The sequence below is a fragment of the Myotis davidii genome, unplaced genomic scaffold (assembly GCF_000327345.1).
Source record: "Myotis davidii unplaced genomic scaffold, ASM32734v1 scaffold69, whole genome shotgun sequence".
Taxonomy (NCBI): domain Eukaryota; kingdom Metazoa; phylum Chordata; class Mammalia; order Chiroptera; family Vespertilionidae; genus Myotis; species Myotis davidii.
The window spans coordinates 3431378-3448951 of NW_006300363.1; the positions used below are offsets into that span (position 1 = coordinate 3431378).

Genomic DNA, 17574 nt, shown 5'->3' on the forward strand with positions numbered 1-17574 from the left:
TGGGCAGGGACGGCCGAGCCCGGAAGCGGGGCCTCGGCGACAGACAACGATAGACAACGACAGCCGCCGGGTCCGACCCCCAGTTTCAAACCTGCTCGGGCTCCGACAACAATCACCTTCCGTTTGAGACGTTGCCCCGCCCTCCAGGAACGGAAGCCACGCGTTCCCCACAGTGGCGCCGGGCCTTGGCTGCCTGACACGTCACTTAGGACGTGTTCCTTCTCTTCATTGGCTATTGTACCTTTAGCTTTTGGAACCTCCTCGCTATTGGTGCAAATGTTTGTCTTTCCAATTACTTGTCCCACTTAATCCCAGGGGGCAGGCTCTTCCTCAGTCCCAAAGGTCATTGGCTGACAAAGATGTCAGTCAGAGAGATAACAGCGCAGTGCGGGTGAATGGGGGCGTGGGTGGCCTAGAGGCGAGAGTGTGGAGCTCCAGGCTTCCAAGTTCTAGGCCAAGTCCCTGAGAACGAAACCTCTAGTGTGACCTCCTTTGGCTTCCACTCTGCAGCTGCTATTCCGAGCGGCTTCTCTACTCTGTCGAGTGAAAATTAAAATGCTGCCTTAGGCGAGGGCCTGCTCGCCTGGTGCATTTCGCGGCACCGAGTGGGACCCCTGGCCTGGCAGTCTGTCCGGCGAGCCAAACGGGAAGCACTTTCTCTCCTCACTCCTGCTAACGCCCCTTTAGACCGGGAGGGGAGCGGACCCGCCGCGTGCAGACCGACCCGCCGGTGTTCTCGGGGCCGGGCCGTATGCAGTCAAGCCTTCCCGTCCATCTAGAAACGCTAGGAATTCTAGGGCTGGTTTTCATAAGGCAGCTTTCCTACCAGCGTCGCTCTAAGTTTTTTTAGGTTCCTTACCATCCCTTTTCCCCCTCAGATCCTCAAGCAAAAGCTAAGCAAGCTCTACATTTATGTACCTGAGTTTGAAATGGAGAAGGGTCCAGAGCTTTGTCATTAAATGGCTTCCGATTCTTTGCTTTCAGCAAAATTAAAGGAGGATTATATTGACTTGTGATGTATCACTAAATACAGTTTTTAATAGTAAATGTGATTGTTATCAGACAACTCAGAAAGAATTCAAGGAACTGAGTGACACTGCTATATGTAACAAACCCCCTACAGTCCCATCCATTTATGGGAACAAGTTTTCTCTGTGATTAAGTTTTGTGTTTTTATTAAAGGAAAGAAAAATAGGTACAAAATTGTTGCTGAACCTTGTCTTATTCTAATTTTTTTAAAAAAGGTATTCATCCACACATGAACTGAGAGGAAAGAGATGCATTTCCAATAAAATTTCAGTTTCTATAAAAATTTAATATATATTTATGTTGTTTTGAACAACTCTGTACTAATAAGTGTAACCCTTAAAGCCTTAGTAATGTTATAAAAATTAATCTTAAAATTTCAATGTGTATATATATATATTTTTTTTTTCAATTTACATATCTGTTGAAAATAGTTATGATGAGATTATGAATAATAGACTTTAAAGCAAGATAATAAATTATATGTAGTATAAACTGAGAAGAAGAGAATAGAATTATGAAAAAAAATGAATGATGTTAAGTGCTTGTTCTAGTGTTTTTAAAATGAATGATGTTGGCTCACAAATCACTATGCTATTTGGATCAAAACGGATCCATAGCAATAAAACAGCTTGTAAAGTGTCAATATATACAACACACTGGAAATTACATCCTTTACAACTGTTTAAACTTAATAATGAAATACTTCACATGTCAACTTAAAAATGTGCGAAGAGGCAAATACATTTTCAAATTCTTTTAGGGAATAATGGAGCAAAGAGGACTGAAGACCAGTGACTGGTGTAGTCCATTTCAGTGGGGTAGTTAACTGTGCATATTCTCAAGCCAAAGCATTTGGGTTGAAATTACATCCTTCTTTTCCTCTATTGTGGGCAAGATTCCTTTTTATTATTATTATTGTAGTATAATTTATACATAAAAGTGCACATATTCTCACAACACACGCATGTAACCAGCTCCTAGACCAGGAAGCAGCATGGCACCAAAAGTCCAGTCGTGCTTGTGTAAGTTTTTTGTCTCTCTGTTTTTGATCCCACGTCTCTAAAATGGGGAGAATAACAGTGACCCCTTAGGGTTTTTGAGAGGATTAAATAAACTAATATCTGAAGGCAGTCAGCACAGTGCGCTGAACAGGGTGACTGTTACGAAAGTGTTGGCTGTTGTCATGATTCCCAATGGCCACCAAGCCAGTGCCTCTCCCTCCCCTTCACCCCAGCCTGGCTAAGAGCTCCATGGTTCAAGGGCTCCTGGGTCCAGCAGAGCCACCTTCAAGTCCCCAACACATAGCTCTTTGTGAGAAGGGCTTGGAGAAGACAACCGAGTCGTTGGAGTCATGGCAGAGTCAAGGACATAATCACGCTCAGGTAAGTTTCACACCCAGCCCAAGGTGAAATGTGCAGACTTTATTAGCTGTGATATACTCCACCATCCGCTAGAGTCCCAAAGGTCATCACAAAGCCATCAGGGACTGAGCCACTGAGGGTGAGAGCACTGTGCCCTGATGTGTCCACTACAGAGGACACTTGCATCTCCAGCCAGGGCACAGGCTCTCACAGGGGAGGTCTGACCAATTTGGGGTGCTGGGCTGAAAGGCAGTGGTTAGTTGTGAGCCAGGAGGTGATTTCACTGGGCCCAGAGCAAGGCTCTCACACAGAAGATCAGAACCTTATCTTTTCCTCACTGACCCCACTCCCTGTAAGCTAACTCCACACCCAGGGTGCTGGGCCCTCCTTCAGGCTTGCTATCTAAACAGAGGCCTGGAGGCTGGGACAAATCCTGAGCCTCCTCCCTTCTGCCATCTTGGGTCACCCGGGTTAGCGGTCTGTAGCTACTCAAAGAGAATGGTTTTCAAAGGTCCATCTTGACAGCTCTCTGCCTCCCTCAACTCCTTCACTCTCACCTCGCCCACCTTCAATCCCCTTATGGTGTCTTTTGTCTTGGGGTTCAGTGGCTCCAACTCCCTGCAAATCCAGGATCTGAGCCATGTCTTGGGAACTCCAGCTGCTTGGGGACAGAGTCGAGGTATTCCGGGAGGGAGGGGAAGCGGGGACCACAGACGAGTCCCTGTACCTCCAGGGGATGCAGAGGTGAGTCCAGGGATGACAGGAGCCCCTCAGGATGCTCCAGTTCAGAGGACAGTGTCGGAGTTTTGTCCATTGCCATGGCCCGGTGAGGCATCCTGGAGGAAGAGTGCCTGTGCTTCGGCTCACGTTGGTCCAAGTCACCACAGCTTGGGGCCTGAGAAGGGCAAGAAAGAAGGGGTGGGGGAAAGAATGCAGCAGCCTCCAGGCAAGCCCCTGGGGAGCACCTCACCTGCTCACCTGTGCAGGGGGCAGGCCACCCTGGGGCAGCCTTGTTCCTGGACTCTGAGTCGCTAAGGCCACAGGAAACAAGGCCAGGTCATGAGCTGATGCTCCCAGAATATAGCCAGTGTGGCCCTGGGGCAGGGGCTGCTGAAGGAGTTGCAGGATGCGGCTGAGGTCTGAGGACAGACGGGATTCCAGCCTGCCAAACAGGACAGAACGCCACAGTCAGGGTCAAGATCAGGGCCAGGGTTGGGGTTAGGGCTGGCAGTTCAGGACCTGCGGACAGCGCCCAATGTGGTAGCCTACATGCAGTTCCTGCTGCTTGGAGAGGCAGCCTGGGGCCTATCTGAAGCCATTTCCTTGCTACAGTCCATAGCCTCTTCCCAAAGTCCCCTAGCACATCCCTGACTTTGAAAATAAGTGACCAGGTGCCGTCTGCATGTCATTCGGTCTTCATCAAGAAGCTTTGATATGGGTATTCTGAACGGGCAAACGGAAGCACAGAGTGATTAAGTAACTTGCCCACTTGCTGGTAAGAGGCAGAGTCAGCATTTGAACCCAGGATTGTGCTGCCCCTAAGCCCTCATTCTGCCACCACAGCTCCGTTATCCACAGGCCACACCCTTTTCCCAAGGGCCCTTGAAGTTTGTTTCTGCAGGAAGTTATGCCCCTCCCTCAAGAAAGCTTCCTTGACATGTTCCAGGGTGTGCTGGGACGAGCCATCTAAGGAATTGTGCTTACAAGCCTGCCGTTAAATGGGGCTGGCCATTCTGAAACTTGCAGGACATCCTGTGAGGTTTCTGAACCACCAGGAGGGGGCATCCGTGCCTCACCTGCTGCGGGGCTTGCTCTCCGCAGCCACCAGAACCTGGCCTGCGCGGCACTCACCGGTTCATCTGGGCCTGGAGTTGCTCTAGCCTGGGGCCCAGCTCCCGGGCCCAGCAGTCTGGGTCTCCCTGAGAGTCTGGAGGGCTGGGCCGTGGCCTTTGGGGCACTTGCTGTAGCAGCTCAGGCCAGAGGCCAGATGCATCTGAGAGGCTCAGGGAAGGGGCTGCACCTGCAGGAGGCAAAGGAAAGCCTGAACTTGGCTTAGCTGGTTCCGCACCTGAGCCTATGCCCCTCCCCTACCTGCAAAGGGAACACAGGGCGGGAGGAGTGGCTCTTCTCACCTGCATGCCCAGGAGTATGAGGTCCTGTTTCCATAGAAGTCTGGAATCCATGACCCATAAGGCTGTGGCCCTGGGAGGGGGCCTGGGGCCCAGCTCTGGGGGCTGGCTGGGTGGGGACATCCTGCCCTGGCCTCACTGCCCAGGAAGCTAAAACCTAGTGGTTTCCCTGGAGCCTTGCTGGGGAACCCCAGAGGGGTGGCCAGTATTCCCCTTCTTGTGACAGCACTAGGCGCCCAGCTAGCCCTCACCCAGGCTCTGAGGGCATGGAGAGGAAGGGTGAGAGGGCCTCCAGCACAGAGCTTGGAGAGGGAGCCCCTCTCCACTCATCCAGGGTTTGGGGAAGCCTCTCCTCGAGGAAGCAGGAGGAAAGGACTGCGAAGGTGCAGGAGGCTGGCTGGGGCTTTGGGCTGGGGGAGGCAGACACTGGTGGAGACTGGCTTTGCTCACCTGACTGGTCGTCACTGAGGAAGAAGCCTTGGTGGTCCTGATTGCCTGGAGCCTGTTGGGGTGATGACTGGAGACCCCCGTCTGCCTTGTGGGGAACAAGAGCATCAAGTAACAGGGACCAAAGCTGGGACAGGGCCTCTTGGCTCTCCCTTGCCCCGCCCCCCCCTTCCCCCCTGTGGCCCTTGTGACAACTAGGTGAGATAGTGGTGACAGGTGGGGGGGGGGCTCTCCCATAATACTCCAGGCAGCTTCCTGCAGGCTCCCTCCTGCCTGGGTGGGCAGGGGATGAACAGAGGCTTGGAGGCATGCAGACCCCCGGAGTCTTGGGAAAGGCTACTTTGAGCATCCTAATTTTTTTGCGGGAGATGTGAGGAGGGGGCAGGGGAGCTGTTCTTCCAAGCCTCCCTTTCCATGCTCCCACCCTCAGCATGGCCAATGGGAGTCTCCTTTGAGGAGACTGGGCCTGGAACCCCCAGTCCAGGAGGTGCCCTCAGCAACACCCTTGGCAGCCCACCCTTCTGGTACCTCCACTTAGGGCCACCCTAGGGGCCTGCAGATGCTCATAGGGATATCACTCTTGCCCTGGTATCCAGCCACTGAGCACTTGGGCCAGCTAATGGCTCCTAGTGGCTGGGGCCCCCAAGGCAGGGCCCTTACGAGGTACCTCCTGGACAGATCAGATGGGAAGGGGAGAGACTGGGGAAGAGCAGAGGGCACTGGGTGGGGAGGGCTGTACTTAGTAAGGAAGCCTGTCTCAGCACTACAACCTCCGTCCTGGGTGTGGGGTCCTGGCCAGCAGAGCCCCTCCTCCTGAGGCTGGGGTGTGATGTTGGGGGAGAAGGGGCTCAGAGCCGGGGCCCCAGCCACTGTTGCCCCTGACAAGCATGCCTGCCACCTCCTTCCCACTAGCTGATCCCAGACCCCTGCCTCCATGCATTCTTGTCTGGCCATCCCACTCCTTGGCAACCCTGCACAACCCCGTGACTTCCTTGGTTATTTAGCCGCGTGGCTCTTTATTTTCCTGGCTTGTTTAATCTTCTCCACTGAGTGATAAGCTTGAGAGGAGAGACAGCTCTCTCACTCTTTACACCCCAGGATCTGGCACCAGGAGCCCCTGGACGGCACACACCCTCCCTCTCAGCTTGGTACAAAGGGCGGGCAAAGCCTGGGCTCAGGAGTGGCACAAACCTGACTCCACAGTTTGGCTCTGCCATTGACTGTATGTATGGCTTACTGTGGGGCTGAATGGCTTTGGTCAATGTATCCTCTCTGGCCCTCAGTTTCCTCATCTGGGAAATGGGGATAATAACAGCATTTGCAAGAAAAAGGATTAAGTGAGATAATGTAAAAGAAGCCCAGCGCTTAGCACATAGTAGGTGCTCAATAACTGGGACCTATCATCATATTTAGCATTATGCAGGCCATGGTAGGCACAGAAGAAATTATGGTAAAGAACACAGCATGGGTTGAAAGAAAAGGAGGTGTTCAGATGGGTCCCCCAGGCCAAGCAGGCCAAGCTCCCAGCAGGCTACCTGGGCATTATCTGTTACCAGCTGGCCAAGGGCCACCCCCTCCCCCCATCCTGGCCCACCCAGCCCAGACTCACGTCCCGAAGGTTGAAGGTGACTTCCAGCTTACTCCAGAAGCTGTCCGCGAAGGCAGGGTACATGTCGAGCACCTCCAGCAGGTCTGCCCGCTGGATCTTGTGCAAGTCGCAGTAGGTCAGGGCCCGCACGTCTGCACTGGATTTGCCCGGCTGGGCGTGGAGGCTAACAGGCTCCCCAAAGATGTCATTCTTTCCTGTCAGCCAGAGGGGCGGGGGTTTCTCTAGGATCTGGCTCCAAGCTCTCTTCTAAGGCTCTTCCCTGCGGGCCCCTTGTCTGTGACCTCTCTCTCACCCCAGGGATTCTGCCAGGGGCTCGGGTGCTCAGGATCAAGCTCTGGGGACAAGGTTAGATGTCCTGGCTGGGGATGAGGAGTGTGCCCTTACCTTGTCCTTTGAGCTCTGCAGAGACACCCTCCCCCCTTCCAGAACGTGGGTGCTCCAGTTGTCTCTGGACCCTCCGGGCCACCCTCTATCAGAATCCCCCCTCCTAGTTGCACATGCTTTGGGACTGCCCTACCCCCACCCTGGGGGTCAGTGGGCAGTAAAGGACACTAAAGGCTCCCTGCTCAACCTCTTCCCCTCTCCGCAGCCTGCTGCAGTGACGTAAGCGTGCAGGGAGTCCAAGGCCAGGAGCACCTAGCCCCCAGCGCGGGGCCTGATGCTTGTCTCTTTGTGTTCTCACTCCCCATTGGGGGGCCAGGTAACCAGCATGACACTGGCAGAGGAAGCCCGGGAAGTCACTCCCCCTCTTTGGACTCCAGTGTCCACATCTCTAAAATGGGTATAACCATATCTCCCTTGCCTACGCCCCTGGGCTGTCCAGAGGAGCAGATATGATGCTTGAGAAAGTACCTTGAATAGCAAGAGGCAATTCAAGGCATTGATACCGACAGATGTCACAGGATGGACATGGGCTGACACTTGGGGCATGTGATGAGGGTATTGGGCCCTCCTGGTGCCAGGTACAGTGCTGGCCACAGGATGTAAACATGAATAAGATGCTGTCCCACCCTCACATTCCCATGAGATAGGCACATAAGCAAGAACTAGTTTACAGAATGATCTTTGACCTTAGGACAGGGAAGAGCCAAGAGCTATGGGCCGTAGAAGAGGGAGGGGCTCATTCTACTAGGAGTGGTTGGGGAGCAGGGAGGAGGGGGGCTTACAGAGGAACTGAAGTGGGGGCTGGGTTGTGAGAATTGACGAGGACTGGGCCCCAAGGAGAAAGGCAATCTGGCAGAAAAACAGTGTGTGGTCAGTGCTACAGTCAGGGCTGGGGGCAGAGAGCCCAGGGCTGGGTGCTGACTGCTTTGATGTCTGAGCTCCCTGCAGGAAAGTCCAGCCCCCTCAGTCTGGTCATGCTGTAACAAGGGTCACAGACAAAGATGGATGGAGGCCAGGACATGTCCCCCAAGAGAACAAGATCAAAGGTCATTCACAAAAGAGGGGACTGAGGCCTAAAGATGGAAGGGACTTGCCAGGATTACCTATGAAACCCGGGATCTTGAAATCTGGGCAATATCATAAAGCGATGGTTTTCTAGTAGATGAGGGATTATGATCTAAAGTCCATTTCCACTCAGGACAAAATGAGAGTTCATGTCTCTGACTGAAACTTAGGTTGGACTGGCTTCTTAATTATTAATAATAATGATTATCCCTCCCACACGCACGGTGCTTCTAAAATAGGCTGGCAGTGAGGGAAGGTCTCAGAGAGGAGCCTGTGCTTGAGCTCAGCCTTGAAGAGTGACCAGAGCCTGCCAGGCAGGGGTGCAAGGTAGGTGCCCCAAGAGGAGCTGCAGCACTTGCAAAGGCAGGGATGTGTGACCAACAGGCAGCTTTAGAGAGTGATAAGTAGTTTGCATGGCTGGAACCAAAATACCAGGGGGAGGGTGGCAGGACTTAGGGTAGCTAGACTGTGCCCACAGGTATCCACTCTTGTCCTGTGAGCCAGGGGGACCCATGGAAGATTTTGAACAGAAGAGGAGTATGCACAGATATGAATTTCAGGTCACTGGCAGAAGGTGGAAGATGGAGGGTGGGAGTAGACCAGATGCAGGAACATGGGAAAGGAGCTCCGGACACCTGTCCAGGAAGGACACTATGAGGGCTAGACCCAGGCAGGGATAAGGAGACGCGTGTGGGACAGAGAGGGAGACAGGGGGGCTCTGTGGCTGCCTGGATGATGGGGGCAGGAAGGTCTCTGGCTCAGGCAATGGGTGACGGGGATGCCAAAGGAGCTGCTTCTGAGGGCAGATGGAGATTTCAGGTTGAGATATGTTGTTTGCTCTGCCTCAGGAGTAGAAGGGTGGCCATGCCCAGAAAGGAATGGAATATTCTGGTCTAAGGAGAGATTGGGGCTAGGACAGAGTTCTGGGAGTGCTTGTGGCACAGATGGAGGTTGAGACCCTGGGAGCAAGGAGCTGGCCCAGGTGAGAGTGTAGGATGAGAAGACACCAGTGCCCCACTCGTGGTGGACACCAGCTGAGGGCAGACCAGGGGGGAAGGAGTGGGCATAGGGGGCCTGCCCAGGGGTGCTGGGGGAGGGCCGGGCCATGGAGACCAAGGGAGGGCAAGGCTGACGTCCTGGTCAGGGACTTGGGGTGGCTGAATTTGGGGGAGGGGAGGCGAGGAAGATGAGAAAGAGAGCACCCTGTGAGGCTCAGAAACGTGAAGTGACCTGCCCCAGGTCACACGGACACAGCTGGTAACGGGCAGAGGCTGTGCCTCACATCTGCCCCCACCCAGGGCTCATATCCTTCCTCCAAAATCCAGCTTTCCCTGTAGTTGTGCCGAATCACAACGAAGACCCCTCCCCTCCACCCATGACAAACCCTCACCCTCTCACCCTGTGCTCCCCCAAAGTGAAAGACGGTAGGAGCCTGCCTGCCTGGACTTCTGAGTCAGACATATTGCCCTGGAATCCCTGCTTGGCCACTTAGCAGCATGATCTTTCTGAGCCTCAACTTCCCTATCAGGAAAGTGGACTTATGGCAGAGATTCGTTTTAAGGATTCAGCGAGCCGCTCAGCACATGCAGGTCATAAAAGGTGCCACCCCCATCACCAGTAATGGAGTGGTCCAGGCAGGACATCTCCAGCCCCCCACCCCACCCCACCCTTCTTGCCTGACCCACCTAGGATGGCCACGACCACGTCCTGGCGCAGGATCTCGATGGAGCCGCGGGAGATGAAGTAGAGCGTGGAGAGCACGTCTCCAAAGTGCACCAGTGTGTCCCCAGGTGGTGCGTGTGTCGTCTTGAACTTGACGGCCAGCGCGCGCAGGCAGCCCTTGCTAGCGCCACGGAAGGCGGGGCAGTGCTGCAGCAGCGCGCGGTGCAGGTGCAGGCAGATGTCGGCCTGCAGGCACTCGGGGAAGCCCTTCAGCACCTGCGAGACAGGTGGGAGGGGTGGGGCTGAGGGAGCGGGCAGGGAAGGCTTTGGGAGGTGCCCTGAGCCCCGGACCTTGTCTCCCCCATTAGCAAGAGTGGGACTTGTCCTAGCTGGTTTGGCTCAGTGGATAGAGAGTGAACCTGAGGGTCCTGGGTTCCATTCCTGTCAAGGGCACATGCCTGCGTTGTGGGATCGATCCCCAGTAGGGGGCATGCAAGAGGCAGCCTATCAATGATTCTTTCTCATTGATGTTTCTATCTCGTTTTTCCTCTCCCTTCCTTTCGGAAATAAAATATATATATATTTTAAAAAGAGCCCTTAGCCAGTTTGGCTCAGTGGATAAAGTGTTGACCTGCGGACTGAAGGGTCCCAGGTTCGATTCTAGTCAAGGACACATGCCTGGGTTGCAGGCTCAGTCCCCAATTGGGGGTGTGCAGGAGGCAGCCGATCAATGGATATGTCTCATCATTGATGTTTCTATCTCTCTTTTTCCCTCTTCCTTATTCTCTGAAATAAACATTTTTTTTTTAAATAGGGGAACTTGAGTTGGGTCGCCCATCCCACCCTGGGCAGTGCAGCCGGGCTCACCGCGTTCATGTCGATGCCATTGGTGTAGGACCAGGCGTGCTGGAAGTACTCTTCCAGGCGCTGCCGCAGCGGGTTGGGGATCTGGTGGAAGCGAATGAACTCCTTGACTCGCAGCATCTGCGTGTGGTAGCGGGCAGTGCCCGAGTACAGGCGTTGGATGATGGCGGACACGTTGCCAAAGATGCTGGCATACATGAGGGCTGGGGCGGGGAGCCGGGGGTTCAGGGAGTGAGCGCCTCTGCATCCCCACCAGGCCACCCCACCCCAGGGCCTGCCTCCCTCTTCCTCTGTCCAGGACTGAGTCAGAAGTGGCCAGAACAGCACGAGGTCAGCTGGGGGACAGAGGTCCCTGGGGTCCCTGGGCTCCCTGCCCTCCTCCCTCTGCCCTCTGCCTCTTGGCATCTTCCTGGGCCCAGAGGCCAAACTCCTGAGAGAAAGAACTAGGGCAATGGAATTTTTTAGTTCAAATTTGCTTTCTCACTCAGCTGTAAAAGTATAATAAAGGGAAAACTCTTGGTCTTGTTTTCATCCTTTTTTTCCCTTTCTTGTTGTTTTTGTTTTTCTGGGCTTTCACATCTCTAAATACTCTGAACATGACAACTGCATCTACGTGTAAAATCCCACAGTGCCTCTCACATTCCTAGGCCGGGCGTCTTGGGAAGCCGGCAGCACAGTGCAGAGCCTGAGCACACACAGCCCCGGGGAAGGGCCCGGGACTGGAACTGGGTCCCTGGGTATCCCCTGGCAGGTGAGGACCTTTGGTTTCTTGGTCTGTAAACTGGGTTCATAATATGGCCCTTACGTGGGTAGCGATAGGAACGGAATGTGGGCCTTGGATAAGCACGTAGGAAACTGCCTGGCAGGTCTGGCTTCATAGGCATGCGACCTGTGCTAAGAAGGGCCCCACATTAGGTTTAATTTTCTGCTGTCATCGTCTTGAAATCCTAATATTTTTTTTAAAGAAAGGCTCTCCATTTTCATTTTGCACTGGGCCCTGCAAATGATGTAGCTGCTCCTGGTTCCTGGCACACAGCGAGGGCTGCAGGGTGTTAAATTCTATGTATACTTGGTGCATATACGCAACGTTTCATTGCGCTGTATGCTTAGGCTCCGCTTACCACACACATTGTTACTACGGGCTGTTACGTCTCACTACAAAACTAAAAATCAAACTCTACGGGTAAGGCCCAGGGCATGAGGTGGCACTCACAGCCGATGAGCATGACGCAGATGGAGAAGACCTTCTCTGAGTTGGTGTTGGGGGAGACGTTGCCGAAGCCCACGCTGGTGAGGCTGCTGAAGGTGAAGTAGAGGGCGGTGACATACTTGTCCTGCACCGAGGGGCCTGAGGCAGGGTCGCTGACATTGTAGCGCTTGCCGAGCTGCACGCCCAGGCTGTCCAGCCAGCCGATCTTGGGCTGCAGGTAGGGCCGCTCCACGTTGCCGATGGCGTACCAAATGCAGGCCAGCCAGTGCGCGATGAGCGCGAAGGTGCACATGAGCAGGAAGAGCACGGCTGCCCCGTACTCCGAGTAGCGGTCCAGCTTCCGGGCCACGCGCACCAGCCGCAGCAGCCGAGCCGTCTTCAGCAGCCCAATCAGGGTTGTGGTCTGGAGGGGCAGGGAGGGGCCATGGGGCTAGCCGTCAGCCCTTGAAAGTCTGAGCTCAGGACCACATTTGTTTATTCGTGTATATGGTCACGTAGTCATTCAATAAACACTCATGAAAAACCTGCTTGGGCCAGGCTCTTGGCAGTGGGACACAGAGTGGGACCTTAAGGAGCTCAAGAGCCGTGTTACAGTTACTGGGGCAGAAATCCAGGGAGAGCACAGAGGAAGGAGAGGTCAAGCCTGCAGGAGCAGAGCAGGGCGGCTGCGCAGATAAGGTGACACATGAGCTGAGTTTTGATAGATGAGGCTGGGCCTCCAGGCAGATAGGGGGGAGAGGGGAAGGGCATTCCAGGCTCAGGGAGCAGCAAGAGCAAAGGCCTAGAAGTGGGAAACCAAGAGTGGTGTTGCAGCGGGGAGCTTATTGAGGAAGATGGCAGAGTCGAGAAATGAGCCTAGAAGATGGGCAAGGGCTGTTCCTGTGGGCCTGAGCTTCCAGAAGGAGCGTGGCTTTCATCCCAAGCCGCTGGGTAGCCAGTTAAGGTTCTGAGGACAGGGCCAGATAAGGAACAGGGTCATCTGAGTGATCTGAAACTCTCTCTGGCTTCTTTGTGGAAGGAGTATGGCTGGCAGGTGTGGGGCTGGGGCAGACATGGGTAAGAAGGCCACTCAGTGTCCAGGCAGGGGCTGTGGGTAGAGAGGAGGGGAGAGGATTTGGGGAAAGATTTTCGGGAATGGGTGGGCATGGGAGCAGGGAGTCATGAGGGCTAGCCCCTGCTGCACAGACTGGGGTGATTGGGGGGTAGGGTGGGTGGGTGGGTGTGTGACCAGAACACAAAAGGCAGAGCTGATTGGAGTGGAAAGCTGATCCCGAAGAGGCGGGGGAAAGGACAGAGTGGGACTAGAAGCTTTAAGAAAAGCATGAAAATGCCCTCACATCAGCTATGGGAAGTGGAGTTGGCATAGTGGAGGGGCTCAGGGGTGAGAAGGGGTCAGGCTGCATTAAGGAGCAGCTTGCATATTCCCTTTCTAACTCCAAGATGAGTGTGGTTTAGAAGTCAGCGTGAGAACCTGGGACTATAGAAATGCCCACCCCAGAAGGGGCTGAATTGTGGAGCACAGGGAGGCCACCCAGGCCTGGGGCACAGCCTCGGTGGTCCTTTTCCAGGGCTGGGAGATGACAGGAGATGTCTGCCCCCTTCCCATCTCCACTTGCTTGGGCAAAGGTGCCCAGTGCCGGGTACTCTCTGCAGCCAGGGCTGCGAGGCCAGGGGAGGCCCAGGGCCGCAGGTTCACTCACCTCATCAGAGCCAGTGCGGAAGATGAGCAGGTCGAAGGGGATGGCTGCCACCATGTCAATGAGGAACCAGCCCTTGAAGTAGTGGACGGCGATGCGGCGGGGGTGGCTGACCACCTCATCGTTGGTGTTGACGTAGGTGGTGCGGAAGTTGATGACAATGTCCACGACAAACATGATGTCCACGATGAGGTCCACCACGGTGAGTGGACTGCAGGGGTAGCTGCAGTCCCCGCGCTGAGACTCGTCCTGGTCGCTGAGCAGGAAGGCGGCTGAGTAGGGTGTGAAGACGGCCGTGTAGATGACCAGCAGCAGGATGAGCCAGTCCCATACGGCCTTGAAGGGGCTGTAGTGCAGGAGGGTCCCGCGGTGGATGCGTGGCGCCTGCAACTTATACTCTGGCAGCACATCTGCACCCAGGGACAGGACCTGGGGTGGGGGCCATGGGGTGGTCAGTGGGGCAGCTGCTGCTGGCGAGATGGGTCTGGGGGCAGTGAAGATGTAGGGGTGACGCCTGGGAAGGCCCTGTGGAGCCTGGACCAGTGAAGACCTTCCCTGGGGCCAGCTCCTTCCATGGAAAGAGCCGAATTTGAGGTGTGTAGCTAGTCTGAGGCCTGGACAGGTCCTGAGTACCAGGGAACCTTGACTACTTCTCATATATCCTAGGCGAGGGTTGGTTATTGCATGCAGGTGAGCCCCCTCCACTCTGCCCCTCCCACCCTCGCAGCCCAGAACAACCCGGTCTGCCTTGCCCTGCAGGCCAAACCTGGGTGACCTTCTCCGTGACATTCTGGGTCCGCTCCACCACCTTGTGGGGTGCGATGATCTCAATTTCCGTGGTGGAGCCTGAGCGGTGCTTCTCCAGGTTGAACTCCACAAAGTTGAGTGTGAACTGCGGAATTTGGCTGATGGTCCTGTACTTGACCCTGCCCGTGCCAGGCCCCTGTGTACCGGGCCTGCCGTGAGAGCCCTCTGAAAGCAGGACCAGGGTCAGAGCAGCCAGGGTCAGGGACCAGCTGCTCTACTTGGTGCCCCCACTCACCCCTCCCTCCACCACCTACACCCCTCCTCACCGGAGCCCAGGTAGCTCTGGGACAACAGGTGCTGGGACAGGCTGCGGCTCCCGCTCTTGGCCAGGAGCTGGGCCAGATCCTCGAAGTTGAGGATGAACATGATGACAGCTCCGTCCTCATTCTTCACGGGCACCACGTCCACCAGGCAGCGGAAACTGGAGGCTGCAAACACCATGGGGGTGTCACTGAAGGGGTCCTCTCCTGCAGGAACCTGGCCAGGGGAAGCGAGGAAGGGGGCTGGGTAAAAGTAAAATTAAGGACAGCCACAGGGTGAGCAGGCCTAGATGAGTGTTGGTGATGCTACAGGGCAGAGGTGGGGAGAGCAGCTAAGCTGCTGATTAGGAGATAATGTAGCATCAGGTCCAAGTCTGTGCTCAGGCCTCAGCTCAGGGCTTAACCTTGGGGTTTGCTTCTGCTGTAATTAAAGCAGAGCAGATGGGGGTGGATTAAGTGGGGAGGTGGGTTGGGCATTCCACCCCATGAAGCTCTGGTGGGCCCTGGGTTCAGCTCCCATGTTCCCAGCCCACAAAGCTGACACTGGAAGGATCTTATCACTGACTGAGCCGGTGGGCACATTAGGTTTCAGTTTCCGTGGTGGAGCCCAGTGGGTTTTGTGGGGAGGCAGAGACCCCAGTTCTGCAGATGAGAGCCTGGGTTCTGAGAAACTGACCTGCTGGGGCTGGGAGGAGACATGGAGCAGGGATCCCTGAACTCTCAGTACACAACAGCTCGGAGAGGGGCGGGGCTTGTCTGGGATGGGGATGCTTGAGTGAAGGCCAGGAAGGGGAGCAGAGCTTCAAGGCAGAGGCACTGGGACTGGGGAGCAGGCAGGGCAGTGAATGGCCGAGGGTCTGGAGAAGGAGAGAGATGGCAGTGTGGGGACAGGACAGGCCCCTCCTGCCACTCTCTCCACCCTTCTGGGCAGCCCAGCCCCAGCCTTGCCTCACTGTTCCTTATTTTGCTATAGGGTCTTGCTCCCCTGCCTCCACAGGTGGATGGAACAGAACAAGCTAAAATTGCCTTTGGGCTGGGTGAGTGGGTGGACACCCGGTGCGCCTGCTATCCATAGTACCTGGTGGTCCTATGTCCCTCAACTCAAACCATTGGGGGTGTCAGGCCCAAAGAGCAGGATTCTAAAGGGCAGGGCCTCAGGTAAACATGCAAGTCAGAAGAGGGAGCTGCCCAGGTTTGGGTCTGTCTCATTTGCCCATGGCCAGCACCTGTCCCAGGCGTTGTTTGTTTATGGAGTGAATGAATGTATATGTAAATGTGAGGGGGTGGGAGGTTGGCTGGCAGGAATATTGCTACTTTGGGGTCGACTAGAATCACTCTTCTCCTGGCTCCCCATGTAGCGCTCACTTCCCTTGGTATCTATCTCCACAGCCATCAGCACGGGGTACAGCTGAGCCTTCTCCATCCTCCCTCCCACGTTCCTCCCTGGAAGCAGGAATCTCCTGGATCAGATTCCCAGACTCCCAGGCACCAGGCAGTCATCTGCCAGCTGCTGTACTGGGCCCCAGGGGAGACATCCACACCAAGGCGAGGCCACCCACCTGCCTCTGTGACCCCCCCCTGGGGCCACAGTGCTGTAGGCCTGCCTCCCAGGCCAGGGCATGTGAGTCACGGGCACTGAGAGGAAGTCAGCATTAGGATGACCCTCAGCAGGATTGTAAGATGTATGTTAATATGATTTTTTAAAAAGGTCATGTGGTCAGCGTGGACCATAAAGTAAACAAATCATCTGAGAACCACATCCTTCCTTTAGGCTCATGCAGGCTGAGCAGCTCCCTTTTCTGGGCTCCCTTTTTGGGCCAATTTCAGGCAGGTCCAGGTGGGCAAAGGCTTGGACTACAGGACAGGAAAGGGCTTGCAGTAGAGGTGGGAGTAGACTGGCATTTGGGGGCATCAGGTATATAATTTTCCATTTTCCCCTGGGGTCCACTTTCATGGGTACCAGTGTGAACGTGAGTATGTGGGTGAGGGCATGCCGGGGTCCCTTCTGATATAGGTGGAGGATCCCGAAGACCTGGCCTTGACCTCTGCCCCTGCCCAGTCACGTGCCGAGTGCTGAGGAGACCCTGAGAATCCTGATCTGACTTCTCCAGGTGTCTAGAATCAGCCCTCACCCCTCTGGGGCCAAGGTAGAGCTCTGGGGTCAAGGAGAGGGACAGTGAAGGACCTGTTGTTCCCCCTCATTTCCTACTGTCCCATCCTGTTCTTCCAGGACCCTTCTCACTCCCCTGACTGTCACCTCCTCCCTGCAATGACATGAGGAGATGAGATCACAGTTTTTTAAATATTCTGACTTCATTAACCCTGTGAGTGCCGCCGCACTAAGCCAGATAGATTCTTCCTAGTCACCTAATCTCTACCTCTGCATTCACTTGGGTGGCAACAGCAGGAGACAGCCACAGGGACAGCCAGGACCTGCCCAAGAAGCACCCTGGAAGCCCTTACACACACACACACACACACACACACACACACACACACATGCATACACACACACACGTCTCACACACGTGTTCACATTCACACTTACATCCGTGCTCCACACACACACACACCTGGCCCCTGGAACTTAAGCTTCAGTCCTGCTCAGTTCCCATCCAGAGGTGCCTTGACCTGTGTCTGCACTCAGATGGCCCTCATGACTCTCCCCAAAGTCCTGCCTCTGAGCACAGCGGCAGTTGGGGCCCTTCCTCCCGTCTTGGGATTACTCAGCACAGAGATATCTCTAGGAAAGGATCCAAAGACCTGGAAATCCAGCCCCAGGTTGGACCCCAGCAGTAGGATTCTCATCAATCCCTTCTTTTTCTTAAGCCTCAGTTTCTTCATCCATGAAGTGAAAGGATTTACCTAAGCCAGTGGTTCCCAAATTTAGGAGAACATTCGAACCACCAGGGGGATTTTTCCAAATATACCTGCTTGGGCCTCACCTCACACTTCTGAGTCAGCCTCCCTCTAGGGAAGGTGTGTTTTTGGAAAACAAGCCCCAGGTAATTTTGATGCAGAACCAGGTGAGTGTGTGTGTGTGTGGGGGG

The 17574-nt window shown here is 54.9% G+C and overlaps 1 protein-coding gene across 1 annotated transcript in view; it reads right to left on the bottom strand.

Annotated features, from left to right (window-relative positions):
- Positions 1-2431: 2431 nt before the first annotated feature.
- Positions 2432-17574, bottom strand: part of KCNH6 (potassium voltage-gated channel subfamily H member 6) — a 17116-nt gene continuing 1973 nt past the window's right edge. The window contains exons 3-13 of the mRNA XM_006776726.2: positions 14531-14692; positions 14224-14429; positions 13461-13886; positions 11764-12163; positions 10554-10753; positions 9710-9962; positions 6576-6769; positions 4970-5054; positions 4242-4410; positions 3369-3552; positions 2432-3285 (exon numbers count right to left, since the gene is read on the bottom strand). Coding sequence (XP_006776789.1) covers positions 2992-3285; positions 3369-3552; positions 4242-4410; positions 4970-5054; positions 6576-6769; positions 9710-9962; positions 10554-10753; positions 11764-12163; positions 13461-13886; positions 14224-14429; positions 14531-14692 — 2573 coding nt within the window. The 3' untranslated portion in view covers positions 2432-2991. The remainder of the gene's footprint in view (positions 3286-3368; positions 3553-4241; positions 4411-4969; positions 5055-6575; positions 6770-9709; positions 9963-10553; positions 10754-11763; positions 12164-13460; positions 13887-14223; positions 14430-14530; positions 14693-17574) is intronic.